The 13,122-nt window shown below is 38.1% G+C and overlaps 1 protein-coding gene across 1 annotated transcript in view; it reads right to left on the bottom strand.

The window, feature by feature from the left end:
* DGKH (diacylglycerol kinase eta) overlaps window positions 1–13,122 on the bottom strand; it is a 163,174-nt gene that overhangs the window by 25,729 nt on the left and 124,323 nt on the right. The window contains 8 exon segments of the mRNA XM_048932685.1: window positions 1,643–1,809; window positions 2,776–2,910; window positions 3,200–3,313; window positions 5,719–5,826; window positions 8,621–8,717; window positions 8,860–8,970; window positions 9,865–9,982; window positions 11,062–11,196. Of these exon segments, the coding sequence (XP_048788642.1) occupies window positions 1,643–1,809; window positions 2,776–2,910; window positions 3,200–3,313; window positions 5,719–5,826; window positions 8,621–8,717; window positions 8,860–8,970; window positions 9,865–9,982; window positions 11,062–11,196 (985 nt within the window).

The raw sequence follows: 13,122 nt of genomic DNA, 5'->3' as shown, positions 1-13,122 counted from the left end.
AATTTGATCTTTTGAATAGCATTATTCTTTTCTTTGTATCTACCGTTGCTTCCACGGAATTAATTAGGAAGCATTACTTTCAGAGCAACTTAAGTAGATGCAGCTCTAGACAATTCCTGTTCACTCACTGCAGACCAGAGAAGCCAGAAGGCTGGAAAACCCGTGATCTACATTGTTTTTCTATGTCTATGTAAGTCACCAGCACAGCACAGAAAGAGTAGGCACTTCTTCATATTACCAGTGCACTTCAAGAATCACTTCTGATGCTTATGACAGATTATCATCATGATGAATTTAACAGCAGCTTCATAAAACGTTTCAATTAAATTGTTTTTTAAATAAGTTTTTATGTGAAAATTGTTGCGTCTTCCTTATGAAAATACCTTCTGAAACAAGCAGTTCTTGAAAACAAGTAAGGCAATGGGATCAGTTCTGTACCAGTAGCTCACCATCACCTCAACCCATATATACAAATAAACTGAGATAGAGGAAGTTTAGATTAGATATTAGGAGGAAGTTTTTCACCCAGAGGGTGGTGATGCACTGGAACAGGTTGCCCAAGGAGGCTGTGGATGCCCCATCCCTGGAGGCATTCAAGGCCAGGCTGGATGTGGCTCTGGGCAGCCTGGTCTGGTTGTTGGTGACACTGCACATAGCAGGGGGTTGGAACTAGATGAGCATTGTGGTCCTTTTCAACCCAGGCCATTCTATGATTCTATGATTGATTCTGTCATATTATTGAAGTGTTTAAGGTCACAGGGACAAGGATTTTGAGTATTAAAAATGAAATAAAAAGCTACAATAACTATGAATGAGTGGATAAATGCAAAAAGGTATGAAGATACGGCAACTTGGGCTCCTTGAATATTAGTGCGTTAATTGTTTACTTGTAAAATATTTTACAAGAACTTTCATGTTTATTGAAAAGTGCTTATATTTAATAAAATGTGAATAAAGGGACTTGAAGGAGAAATAAAAGTGGATGAGGAAGAAGTAATGGTGGAATAAAAAGTCAACAGAAGAAAATATTTGGCTGGTCAGAAGCTGCTGGAATAGGAAAATATTTTATGTTATTTAAAGAAAACACAGAAAGAGTCAAACACCTGAGATTGATCTGTCCACAGTATGAATTATCAGGAATGTAGATGCCTATACCTGTTATAGCCAAGATTCCCTCTGTAACCAATGGAGAAATATTCCAGGACAAAGGCTCCTCTTGTAAAATGTGCATTAAAAAGTAAATCAGATGTATAAAGTTCTATAAATACCAGTTAATTGACTATCAAGGTAACACGGCGTTACTAGATAAGATGGGTGCATCCACATTATTCACTTCTAATGTTGATTTTCAGGGTTTTCTTTTTCCCAGTAAATACATTTTTGCTTTTGATTAACATGAGATGCTTCAATCAAAAGTCTCTCCGTAAAGAAGCTTTTCAGATATCTGTATCTACTGCTCCTTTAAAAAGTCAGTTCTCTCAAGACTGATAATTCTGACCACTTCCACACACAAACCAGCTGAGCCTCAAAAAATAACAAAATAATAATAAAATACACACTACGAAGTCTACACATGCACTGGTATGAATGATTCAATCTCGGTATACAGGTTGCCAAATTGAGTTTTCTTATTTTAATGTACCTTGTGATAAGTTCTTCTGCAGCTTGTGAGCACAGCTGGACCTGTGTGACTTCTTCTTCTGTAGCCAACTCAACAGCCTGTTGAGGGTATAAGGGAGATCGAATGACAGATTTGCAGGAATCGTACTTTTGTTTGTCTTCCCAAGACTTCAGGGTGTTTTCAAAGGCCTGATCAAAACAAATCACACATTCAGTTCACAGCATTTGCAGCACTTTTGTTTATAGATGTAAAAGCATGTGGAATTGCACAGTATTTTATATAAATAATATAAGCTCTCTAAATCCTTACTTTTCTTTTTTAAACTTAGTACAGATAATGAGTCACTCCTGAAAGTGTCACTTCTCTCTCTTCCTCTCTCCCTCTCATACCCTCAACAAGTGTCTTCAAAAGTTGTAAGAATGCAAAGGCCCTAATTATACAATTTCATTTTGTGAGGACAGTAAGATCAGATCTGAAAGAAAAGCAAGGTTCAAACCTAAAGAAAAAATGTTAACATTTTAAGAATACATTTTAATAATTCTAATAATAGTTGGAATACAGTTCCAATGCCATTAATTCCACACTAAATTCAAGATTCAGGTAGAGGACAGAGAACTGAGGGACAGTTAAGCCTTTAGCATGGTAATCTTAGATAAGTATGAACTTTAGTGGCTTTGTGACTAGATTCTGCTCGTGTCCCTTCTTTCTGAACTGTCATATGGGATGCAGGGTTAGCAGGACAGAGAGACAGGAGAGAAATCTGAAAAGCTATCATGGAAAACAGACATTATAGAATGCTGCTATTTCTGCAATTTGCTAAACTTCTAATATGTGATTGTCCATATACTACCTAGTGCCTCAAAATGAAAATATATGAAATTTTGACCATTCTTCTTAGTATGTATTAATAAGAACACAGGAATAGCACTAACATAACTGATAAAGACCAACAAAGAGCTGTGTCACTCATACAAAAGAATGATTCTCTATCTAGCTTATTATGGAAGTGACACAACTACAAGTAATTATATAAGTTATATAAATAGTTACAAAACATTCTTTTAAGCACTGTTTTTTCCTGTTATAACTAAATCAAATTACTGTGGAAAATAATGTTAGCAAAGGTGCATCGTAACACACTTTCTGTCACATACTCTGTCTCGTGTTAGCATCTGAGCTCTGTTTTTATGTACAATTTTAATAACTCCCGGGGGCTGGATCCATGCCTCTCCATCGACTTGCACTGGAACCCCTTCATCACCAAGTATGGTGATCTTCACTGACCGACACTGGAAAAGAACAAACACGTTATTTTACTGAGCCATAAATATTAATCAAGCTGACAGGCCACCTGAAATATGTTGATTATGAGGAGCTGTGGCATCTCTCCAGATTGGACTCAAGGGTGTAGCACTTTCATACTTCATCCATCATTTAAGACGATTTGTTATCCACTAAAATTAAAACACTTTCAGTGCTGTATTAATGCGTGGGGCAGTGGTCATCTAGAGTACCCCCACACTTCAGCATCCCAAACTGATGACAACTATACTATGTCCTTTCAAGCAAGAAACAGACCTGAGCTATCCGGTGGTGCTGCAGTTTGATAACTCTTGAAACTGCCATCTGCATGCTACCAAATACGGCCACAACTTCCAGGATTTTATCATCAAAAGATGGGGCCCCAAATATCTGAAAGGAAAAGAAAATATTCCGTTTTCCATGGTTAGCCCAGTGCATGTTAAATAATAAACAAACTCAGCCTTCTTTTCTGTAGGTTCACTTACAGATTCAATTTCAACATTCATTTAAATGACTTAAAATAACTACACCATCCCTACAAATGCCATACAAATGAAATATCATCGACAGAAGGCAACTACTATCTTAAAACAGCAATGACAACAACATTTCAAGTATCTGAATGATATCCCTTGATATAAAAGGTGGCACAGTTCAGTATGCAGACTAAGGAATGTTTTTCAACACAAGATGAAGGGCTAGTTCAAACCTCCACTCAGCTAAGGTATTTAATATCTAAGAGGTTCTTGAAGTTGAGATGAGTAATAGTGTGGGTTTTTTTCCTCAGAAATGCTTATCTTCCTATAGTCTGCATTCTCTGGAAACCAGTGTCTGAGCCCACTCTCAGCTTTGATAAATGCTGCTTTAATAGCGAGAAGAATCTTGTTTTCAGTGTAAATAATTATCTGCAGTAAAAGTGAAAACTGCTTTTGTGTGGAACAAACATCCTGATCCAGTCAAGGCTTTGAATTTCCATGAGTTAACAAAAGTGCACAAAGCCAAGTATGTGTCACTGGCAGCTGGTGTCCTGCAGCAAAACTCAGACATGTTAGAGGAGTATCCCAGGCTGGAGTTCAACTCATTCAAGAGAGATAGGGTCTAACCCTACCCCTAAGGCACCTGAAGATTGAGCATTTCATATTGACATGGAACTGGGAGCAACAAGGGAGAAAAATGAGCAGATATGACTCCAGTAAGATTACAGTGGGTAAAGAGACCATTTCTGAGTGGCACTCAGGCAAACTTAATAGGCACCATGTGCAAAGTAAGCTGCTTTGATGACACCAGAAGCCATACAAGAGAAAACCCTCAAAAGGAGACCAAAGCCAAAACTAGTCAGGTTTTGCCCATTGGAAGTGGATTTCCTGGAGGTGAAGAATAAGAGAATGAAGATCCAGGACTGCACAAACCATCTAATCACTGCAGCAATGTCTCAGGGAGGGTGAGGATGGGAAACGAGGAAGAACTTTGGTCCCTATTGCTCCCCTCGTTAATGGGAGTCTTCACCCCAGTGCAGTGATGTGGCTTTGGCCAAGGGACTGAGGAAATCCTCTCAGGCAAAAGGCTGCACAGTTGCCATCATTTAGTACCCCATCCAGGTGTCAACTGTCCTCAGAGCATCCCAGGATGGCACTGAAGTAAGTCCAGAACAGACAAGTGTCAAAGAATGAAAACGCAACTGTACTGGGCCTGGAGTCACAGCCATCAAGGCAACATCTTCCTTTTGTCCAGCTAAGCAGAACTGGCAGCATTTCAGATCATCACCATCAATGACATCAGTCACTCAGGACTGCAGTAAAAGCAGTGAATTACGTTCCTAACTTTGTCCAGAATAAACATGTCACTTTTCTGGCAACAGACAACCACAAATATCAATAAAACTGCTCTGAGACATACACACTTGCTGTATGCCAGTATGAAAGCTAGGACAGACCTCTCTCAGTGAAACGGCCAAGAGAGAACAAGATCTCCTGAATAGGAGCTGAGCAGATATTAGAGATGCTTCAAGGCTATGAATGTGAGCACAAAGAATATCAAAACATTAGACACCCATAGCCAAATATAAATGTAACTGCCATTCTCTGACACGTACCAAAAATAATAAAAGGACATTGAAACGTATTCAGGATTTTGTGTGTGTGTGTGTGTGACTTTTATGTATGTATTAACCAGAGAATCGTAAGTCACAAGAAAGCAAAAGCATTCTGGTGAAAAAAAAAGTCCTGGATTATTGATATTAAAAACGCTCTAATTTGCAAGTACAGTTTTAGGGGAGTCAGATCTCACAGTAGATTGGGACATTCAGAATTGGGATAATCTGCTAGCAATTACAACGGCTGCACTGGGCATGAAGCACAGAGCAGCAGTCAGACTGCTTCACACTGGAAAACATTCAGATATCTGAGTAGTGCAATATTTCTTAAGAGATTGGAAGCACAAGGGAAAAAAGCTCAATGAAAATAGTACTTAAAAAGCAGATTACTATCCCCACTTAATTACCAGTCAGTAAGTGTACCGTCCACATTCCTGAATGACCACCCATTAGCTCAAAGCTATTGGAAAAGGAGGAGGAAAATTTGGATATAAACTCTGTGATCATCTTTGCCCATTTTCCTCATTGTTAGACTGTAACAGAGGAATGTATGCATTGAGAAACCTCATTTACAACAGAACATGACAAAAGACAATGCAAAGTCATGGCATATGTATTCTCAATTAAAAAATCAAACATAAGACAATATGGTTTAAACTCAAGTAGACTCCCTAGAAGGTCACTTCTGTTCAATATTACTCACATCATCTTCCTTGGTTCCTCCCCAGAAATTGGTCCCACCAGCATAGCTGGGAATGTTTAGCACAGCTATGCCCTGCAGGCTTGGAAGAGGGATGTACTGTCCATCACACTGTAATGGATAAAAGCTCATTCAGTATATAAATAACGTGGTAACAGCAGTTGGCTGTTTTAATACATGAATAATCACTAGAGCTGTCACAGAGGACAGACTCATTAATAGTTTGACAGCAGCCTATTCCACCCACACTGCGGAGCAGCTCTAATAATCTTTTCCTCACCGATTTCAGTAACAATTTTTGCAGAGATGACGAGTCTCTACAGCAGAGGTGTTCTATGATTCTTCCAAGCAGCATTTTAACACTCCTAACTGCTAAATTTCTCATACATTTTAACCATGTGCTGTCTATCAAGGATTACAAATCTCTGTGCAATTAGGAAAGCTAATTCTTTGAGTGTACACGGTAAGACAGTAATGCCCATTGACATTACAAAAGCTTTATTCACCCATCCAGTATCTGCACTGCCAAAATTGCAATTTGCTTGTTGGTTAGGTAATCTCATTAAGTGGGGGAAAAAAAACCCAAAACCCAACACAAAACAAATTGTAAAATATAAAAAACACATTGTGGCATGGCCATAAGCATGTTAAACGTGAACACCGTTAGGACTGTTTAGAGTGGTCAGGCACTGGAATGGGCTGCCCAGGGAGGTGGTGGAGTCACCAACCTTGGAGGTGTTCAAGGAACATTTGGATGTTGTGTTGAGGGACATGGCTTAGTGAGAACTATTGGTGATAGGTGGATGGTTGGTCTTGCAGATCTTTTCCAACCTTGGTGTTTCTGTGATTCTGTGATTCTGTGACTTGTATGCATGGCTTCCTGCACAAATAACTCACTGTCCTCCCAAAAGTGTAAAGACAAATCTAGGACTGACTCCAGATTTGTCACCTTGGCTGTGTGCAGGAATTTGGTGGCGAGGGGTTGCAGGTAAGAGGTTGGTCCTCTTTATCCTCTAAAAATCAAAAGCAACAACAAGCACTACACAGTACAATCACAGAATCATGTCTGTCAGGTCAATCTCACTTTACTTGTGATCAGAGGACATTAACAGTGAAAAAATCTTTGGCCACAAGTGCTGTCCTGCAGCAGCAGCACCAGCGTGTATTTAAAGTGAACAGGACATCTAAGAATCTACATGCTGGATTCAGTGTCACTCTGGAGATAATGAATTTGCAGGTAAAGTTTCTTTTAAAGAAGATTGCTAAATTACCAAGTTACTAATGCCATGGAAATAGAATTATACAAGTGAAGTAGAAATCCCTAGAAAATAAGGAGGAAATCTTCAGCAATTGTATCAAGAGGAGAAAGAGATGCAGAATATTTCCAGAATATGATTAGCATTTTCTTTTTATGCTTTAATGTCAGCAACAAGACACAGTTAAACATTTCCATCAAAATGTGTCAGTAGCCAACATATGCTCTGATATTAACAGATGCTGCATAGCCATTTGTATTGCAGTAGAAGTTTGCCTCCAATTCCTGAAACTGATATTTTTAATTTTCCAAAGCTCATCACCTCATCACAAGCTTTAACATAAGGCTGATATTATGCAAGGCAATAATAGATGTGAGTTTTCTACTTGCTGTTTTACTTGCAGATATATTCAAAAATAATTATGGAGAGGTCAGACATGAATGCCTTTTTGAATCTTATTCAAATATCGTTAAATTAGAATTCTATCTGCAGCATATATAATGTCCCTGGTTGTCATTATATTCACTAACTACTGCATAATTCCTTGATAATTATTCAATTGTTAGGTAACAACAAGCTGACTCTACCATAAAATATCCTCCTAAAGCTCAGTGAGAGAAAGAGTTCCAAGGCGTTCAAGAAACATGGGGATGTACTCAGGTTTACTGGGGAAATATGGGTGGTAGGTGGATGGTTGGACTGGATGATCTGGGAGATCTTCACCAACCTTAATGATTCTGTGAACTTACAATGATATATGTTATAACAGAACATAAATTTATGATGTTTATCTCCATATAAACACCATGAAATTCCACTTAAAATAGTTAGCATGAAGAAAAAAAAGACACTGTTTATTTTCTTTGTCAACCTCTAGCCTAAATATTCTTTGAGTGAACGCAACCATGACTGTCCCACAGCCATTCTGTGCATTTGGTGACTATTTATATCATCTCCTGTAAAGTGCTAGTATTGTGAGACTTAGATTTGGTGCTACAACCTAAAAAAATAATGATGTTCAGATAATTTATACCTCATTTGTTGTTGCTGTGATAATACCTTTCTCTTGCTCTTTGTGGTTACCACAAACACCTATTTGAGAAAGTCTCTGTAGGTGTAGCTGTGCTTCTTGTGATGCTCACTTGGAATCTTTCCTCTTCTGTCAGGATTTTTTTTCCTGAGGCCATCTGTGTGCTCTCTCTATATGTGTAATCAAGCTGTCAGATAGTTTAAAATGAACCTGAAGCATTAAAATTTGGCAAACTTTTCCTTCTGTTTAGTGTATGCACCCTTCTGTTATTGTCCTTAAAACCCGGCCTCTCAACCTAAGGCAGTGCACATTAAAAAACATCCTTTATTATGTATGTATTACCTGTGCAACACATTTTAAACGTTTTTTAAAAAGCATTTACAACAAACATGAAACCAGATACCTTGAGATATTTAAATACTGACATTTAAATCCAATAAATCACCTGGGGAATTGTCTCTTACATAGAATGTTTTTAGACAGTGTGTTTGAAGGAAGGATTTTACAAGCCTGGGCTGACGCAGGAACTCTGAAAGTTTTCAAGGGGAATCAGATTCATCACTACATGTTGCAGAAGTAAAAAAATATATATATTATTTTACCTACGAACAAAAATTACCTCGAGTTGAACTTTTTGTTCTAAGTTCTTGTAAGTTCTTTGCAGTAGCTCTTTTGTGCCAAGAACTCCATACCACATCATGTTTTTTGTCCGACTTCTGCAAAAAGGCAAAATAACAAATTGAAATACACATGTTATGTCTTGTACTCGTAGGAGAAAGGAAAAAACAAAGAACTCAATTACAGAGATAAGGAAAAGAAAATGTATAGAAATGCCTCAGCTCTGTTACTGACAATTACCTGCATTTTTCAGGGTGCTCTTCTCGCTTGTTATTAAATTCAAGTGAAATTTTTGCATCTAACCCAATTCCAAAATAGTTGTTCATGACACATTTTTCTGAATATCCCTCCCTGTTAGAAGAAAAGAGATAATTAGTTGCACATTTTTACAGTTCCCAAGCACACAGAACTATGACCAAAACACTGGAAGGTATCAGAGCAGACACATCAACAGGGATACATCACACAACAGTTCCTCTGAACCTCCCCAAGGGAGCCTAATGGTTGTCAAAGAGGCAGATTGGCTGCTGCCTCCTTTGCAAGTGCAAGTAGCTTCTGGTAAGAGAAAGAAGAAACTGTAACATATCCCAATATCTACACCAAACCCCAAATAACAGTGGAATAGGAGGAAAGATCTGCCTTGTACACAGCTCTGAGACAGCAGCGCCAAAGTAGGCTGAGCACCAAGGCTGCATTTAGACATGCTGGTGGTACTGGCACAGCAGTGCTTTGTTTTAGAGTTTCCATGCGGAGCCACAGCCCACAGCTCAGATGCCATCCGTAAGTCTCTGTCAGTGCTACATCCAATTCTGGGAAGCAGAGACAATTTAGGACACAAAATTTCTGCCTTACTGTCCCAACCCTTAGGCAGACACTTCTTCCTCCTCCCCAAGGCCCTGCTTCAGTGTTTTGTTGGCAGCTGAGCTTGTGCGCAGACCAGCAGTTTAGGCAAGAGAATCCAGTTCTGATGTACTGATGTTCCTGTTCTCTCAGAGACCGTGCAAGGAGTAAGTGAGCAAATGTTATCCATTATTTCTGCTGCTGCAAGACAATCCTGGGCTACTCATAACTAAAGGCACAATGGCACAATCCAGCATGTTTTCAGACCTTCAGGTCTACAGAAAATAGATAGCAAAACAGAATTTCATAGTGAAAAAAACAAATTATGACAAGCTAAAAAGCTTAAGTGATGCTAAGTAAAGTGAAACAGTAAATTTTGAAAAAAAAAAAAATAAAATTGCTTACAATGAATCTGGATCCGGGTCAATAAATGGTGTAGCACCAAATGGATCAATGTTAGCCAATAACATTTTGCTAATAATTGAACTTCCTGCAATAGAAGCAGCTAGGCCAGCCCTTAAACCTGATAAAAAGAAACAAAAATATCAAGAAAATAGCTAAATAATTTTGATTTGTTAAATAGAGAAACATACATTGTCATAATGCGATATAATTCTGAGACAAAATATTCATCAAATCCTTGTACAGAGGGGTTGAGATTCTATCTTAATTTTTATCTATATTGATTATCTTTTCAGGATTCTAGTTGTCTTGAACAGAAAGTCAGTTATGCTGAGGTTTGGCTAAATCTTCAGGTACCACCATTGAAAAAGATAAAAGAGAAAATCCAAGATTTCAGGCCAACATTCAACGGTTGGCATACAACCAAATCAGCCATCTAACACTGAGAAATATCATTAATTTTCACTCAGTCTAGTTTTCATCCCCAAACTCATCACAATTTTCTTTTCGTCCTGTCCTTTGGAAGGCAACTGTCATAAGATCAACATTCATGTGGCTGGTTCTGGAACTAGCAACTATGCTTCAGTGAATGCTTACATGTTTAGCTTGGTAAGCATAAGCTGAGTGAGAGGCTCCTGAAGACTTGATGACCTCTCTATGCCTACTTTGATCACTGAGCACAACACAAAATACTATGCAATGCAAATAAATAGAGGGAAATACTTTCTAAAAGCTTTTGCTTAAATTGACCTGAAGAAAAATGTGAGCTCATATCCATCATTCATTAAATGCATTAATTAAGTTAGTTAAAACAGTGATTTATTGGTGCCCCCTACTATTAATTGCATTTGGGTAGGAACAGATTTGTTTCAGCTGTGCAGGAGATCAGACCCTTAAGACCCTCCATGGGTTAGGATGAATGATAGAAGATCCTGCATTCCAATTTTTCATCATTCAGAATCAAATACAACACTTCTGCTACATCTGGTGTTGTGCCAAATGACCAGGAGTATCCTACATTCCTTTGCACTTCCTACTAAAGGATACAACATGAAGGAGTGTTTGTCAGTTCAGATGAATTTGGAGGGTTCTATTTCCACGTAGAGCACCAGGCGTGAAGTATTATTTGACAGCAAGAAGGAGAACAGAAGGCAATATTAACACAGAGTGAGGAACACCAGATTTTAAAATCACAATTACCTGGGCAGATAATCCTAGTGTTAAGGACAGGGAGGTTCTCTTTGCTGGCAGCCAATGCTGGAGCAGAGAAAGAGCCTGTCTGAGAATGGATACCTCGACTTGTACGTCGATCAGGAGATCTTGGTGCAGTTTTACCTGTTCAGAGGTAAAAGAAAGAGAACATACTAGAGCAATTGAGTATAGAGTAAATACACTGTAAATAGAGTAAATACACTGTTTTTAAAGCCTTGAAAGTAATTCAAAAGCATTTATCTGTTATGCTTCAGTGAGAAACTTCCTTGTCTCTCACACAATATTTTTGCTTCTAAATACCAGGAAGAAAACTCAGAACAGGAGGGGGGTATGACTGTTTACATAGGTGGATAGTGATAGGACAAAGAGGAATAATTTTAAACAGAGACAGGGAAGGTTTAGGTTAGATATTAAGAGGAAGTTCTTCACACAGAGGGTGGTGAAGCACTGGAACAGGTTGCCCAAGGAGGCTGTGGATGCCCCATCCCTGGAGGCATTCAAGGCCAGGCTGGATGTGGCTCTGGGCAGCCTGGTCTGGTGACTGGAGACCCTGCAGATAGCAGGGGGTTGGAACTGGATGAGCATTGTGGACTTTTTCAACCCAGGCCATTCTATGATTCTATGATCAAGTTTCACAAAAATACAGACTTCGGAAAGAAAAAAAATCAATTATTAAAGGATAAATGTCAATGAATTAATTTGAATTTGAACTTAAATTTCACATGCATTTACTCATAAATATACCCATATTATATATTAAATATAATATAAGAGAAACCAAGATATTATATATTTATAGTAATTCCCTTATAGATAGCTATTATAAAACCCAGGCTGAAATTAAGCCACCTGATGAACAGTAATAATCCTTGCTTTAAGCAGCTAACATTGACCTCCTTCCTGCATCAGGTTTCTGAAAACATCAACAAAAACTTTCATATTTTTATCTACAACCAAACTGAAAACTGCAAGGGGAGGGAAAGCCGCATTCAGATGTTATCTTCTGCAGTTACAGAGATCACAAAGGAGATCAGTTTGCCATCATTTCTTTTTCACAAATAGCAGGAATTCTCCAAATAATTGAAGACATTTATGTGTTAAAAATTTTACAGAATATAGATGAAGAAAATCTTGCAACATGTAAATTTGGCAGCTGGTCAAATTGTTGGTGACAAAGGCAAGTAACAGTCCAGGAAAAAGAATGGGAAGAAAATCAAGGGGAAAGTGAAGATATGATAAAAACAGGAGTCAGTGTGCTCAGGTGGCCAAGAAGGTCAGTAATGCAGCCTAACTGTTTGTATATGGGCATGATAAAACACTGTACTATAATGATAAAAAAATGAAACAGAAATGGCAAACTGTATCTAACAGGAGTTATGAAATACTTAAATGAAGTTAATTAACATATGGAAAAATATTACTTTCATCAAGTGACCAGAAATAATATCAGAGGGTAAAATATGATATTTAGAACACAATTAACTTATATTTTTCTTAACACTTCTGAAAAATTCACAGTGCTATTCACGCAGTCTGTTCTCTCTGTACTTGGGAACAAGGCAGTTACATTAAATAGGAAAATCAACAGAACAGCTGCTCTTTATTTGACAGATGAGGCTCATGGGGATAACTACAATAAAGATAAACTTTTGCTGTTCATGCTCTGATAAAAACAACAGAGCCCTAATGAGTAGAACTGATGTTTCATTGCAGATAATTGAATCCATGTTTCATACTTTCTCCCTAAGCAGCTATCTCCCACTGACAACATTAATATGCACTCTATTTCACATATTTCAGATGGATGAAGAATAACATATTTCTGCAACAGGCACAGAAATTGTACCACCAAGAAACCAGGGGTTTTAATTTTATTTTGCATCAATGGCATTAGGACCAGGTCATTCTTAGTGCCAGCATCCTCTGTGAGCTGGAACTGTTGAAACAGGACAACCAATATGCATTGTGTTGGCTAGGGGTTAGAGGTTGGTTAATGGTTAGAGGGGATAATGGAGAGACAATCACTGCACAAAGTCTGATATCCACTCC

Source organism: Lagopus muta, chromosome 1, assembly GCF_023343835.1.
Source record: "Lagopus muta isolate bLagMut1 chromosome 1, bLagMut1 primary, whole genome shotgun sequence".
NCBI lineage: Eukaryota > Metazoa > Chordata > Aves > Galliformes > Phasianidae > Lagopus > Lagopus muta.
This window is presented reverse-complemented; position numbering and strand designations above follow the sequence as displayed.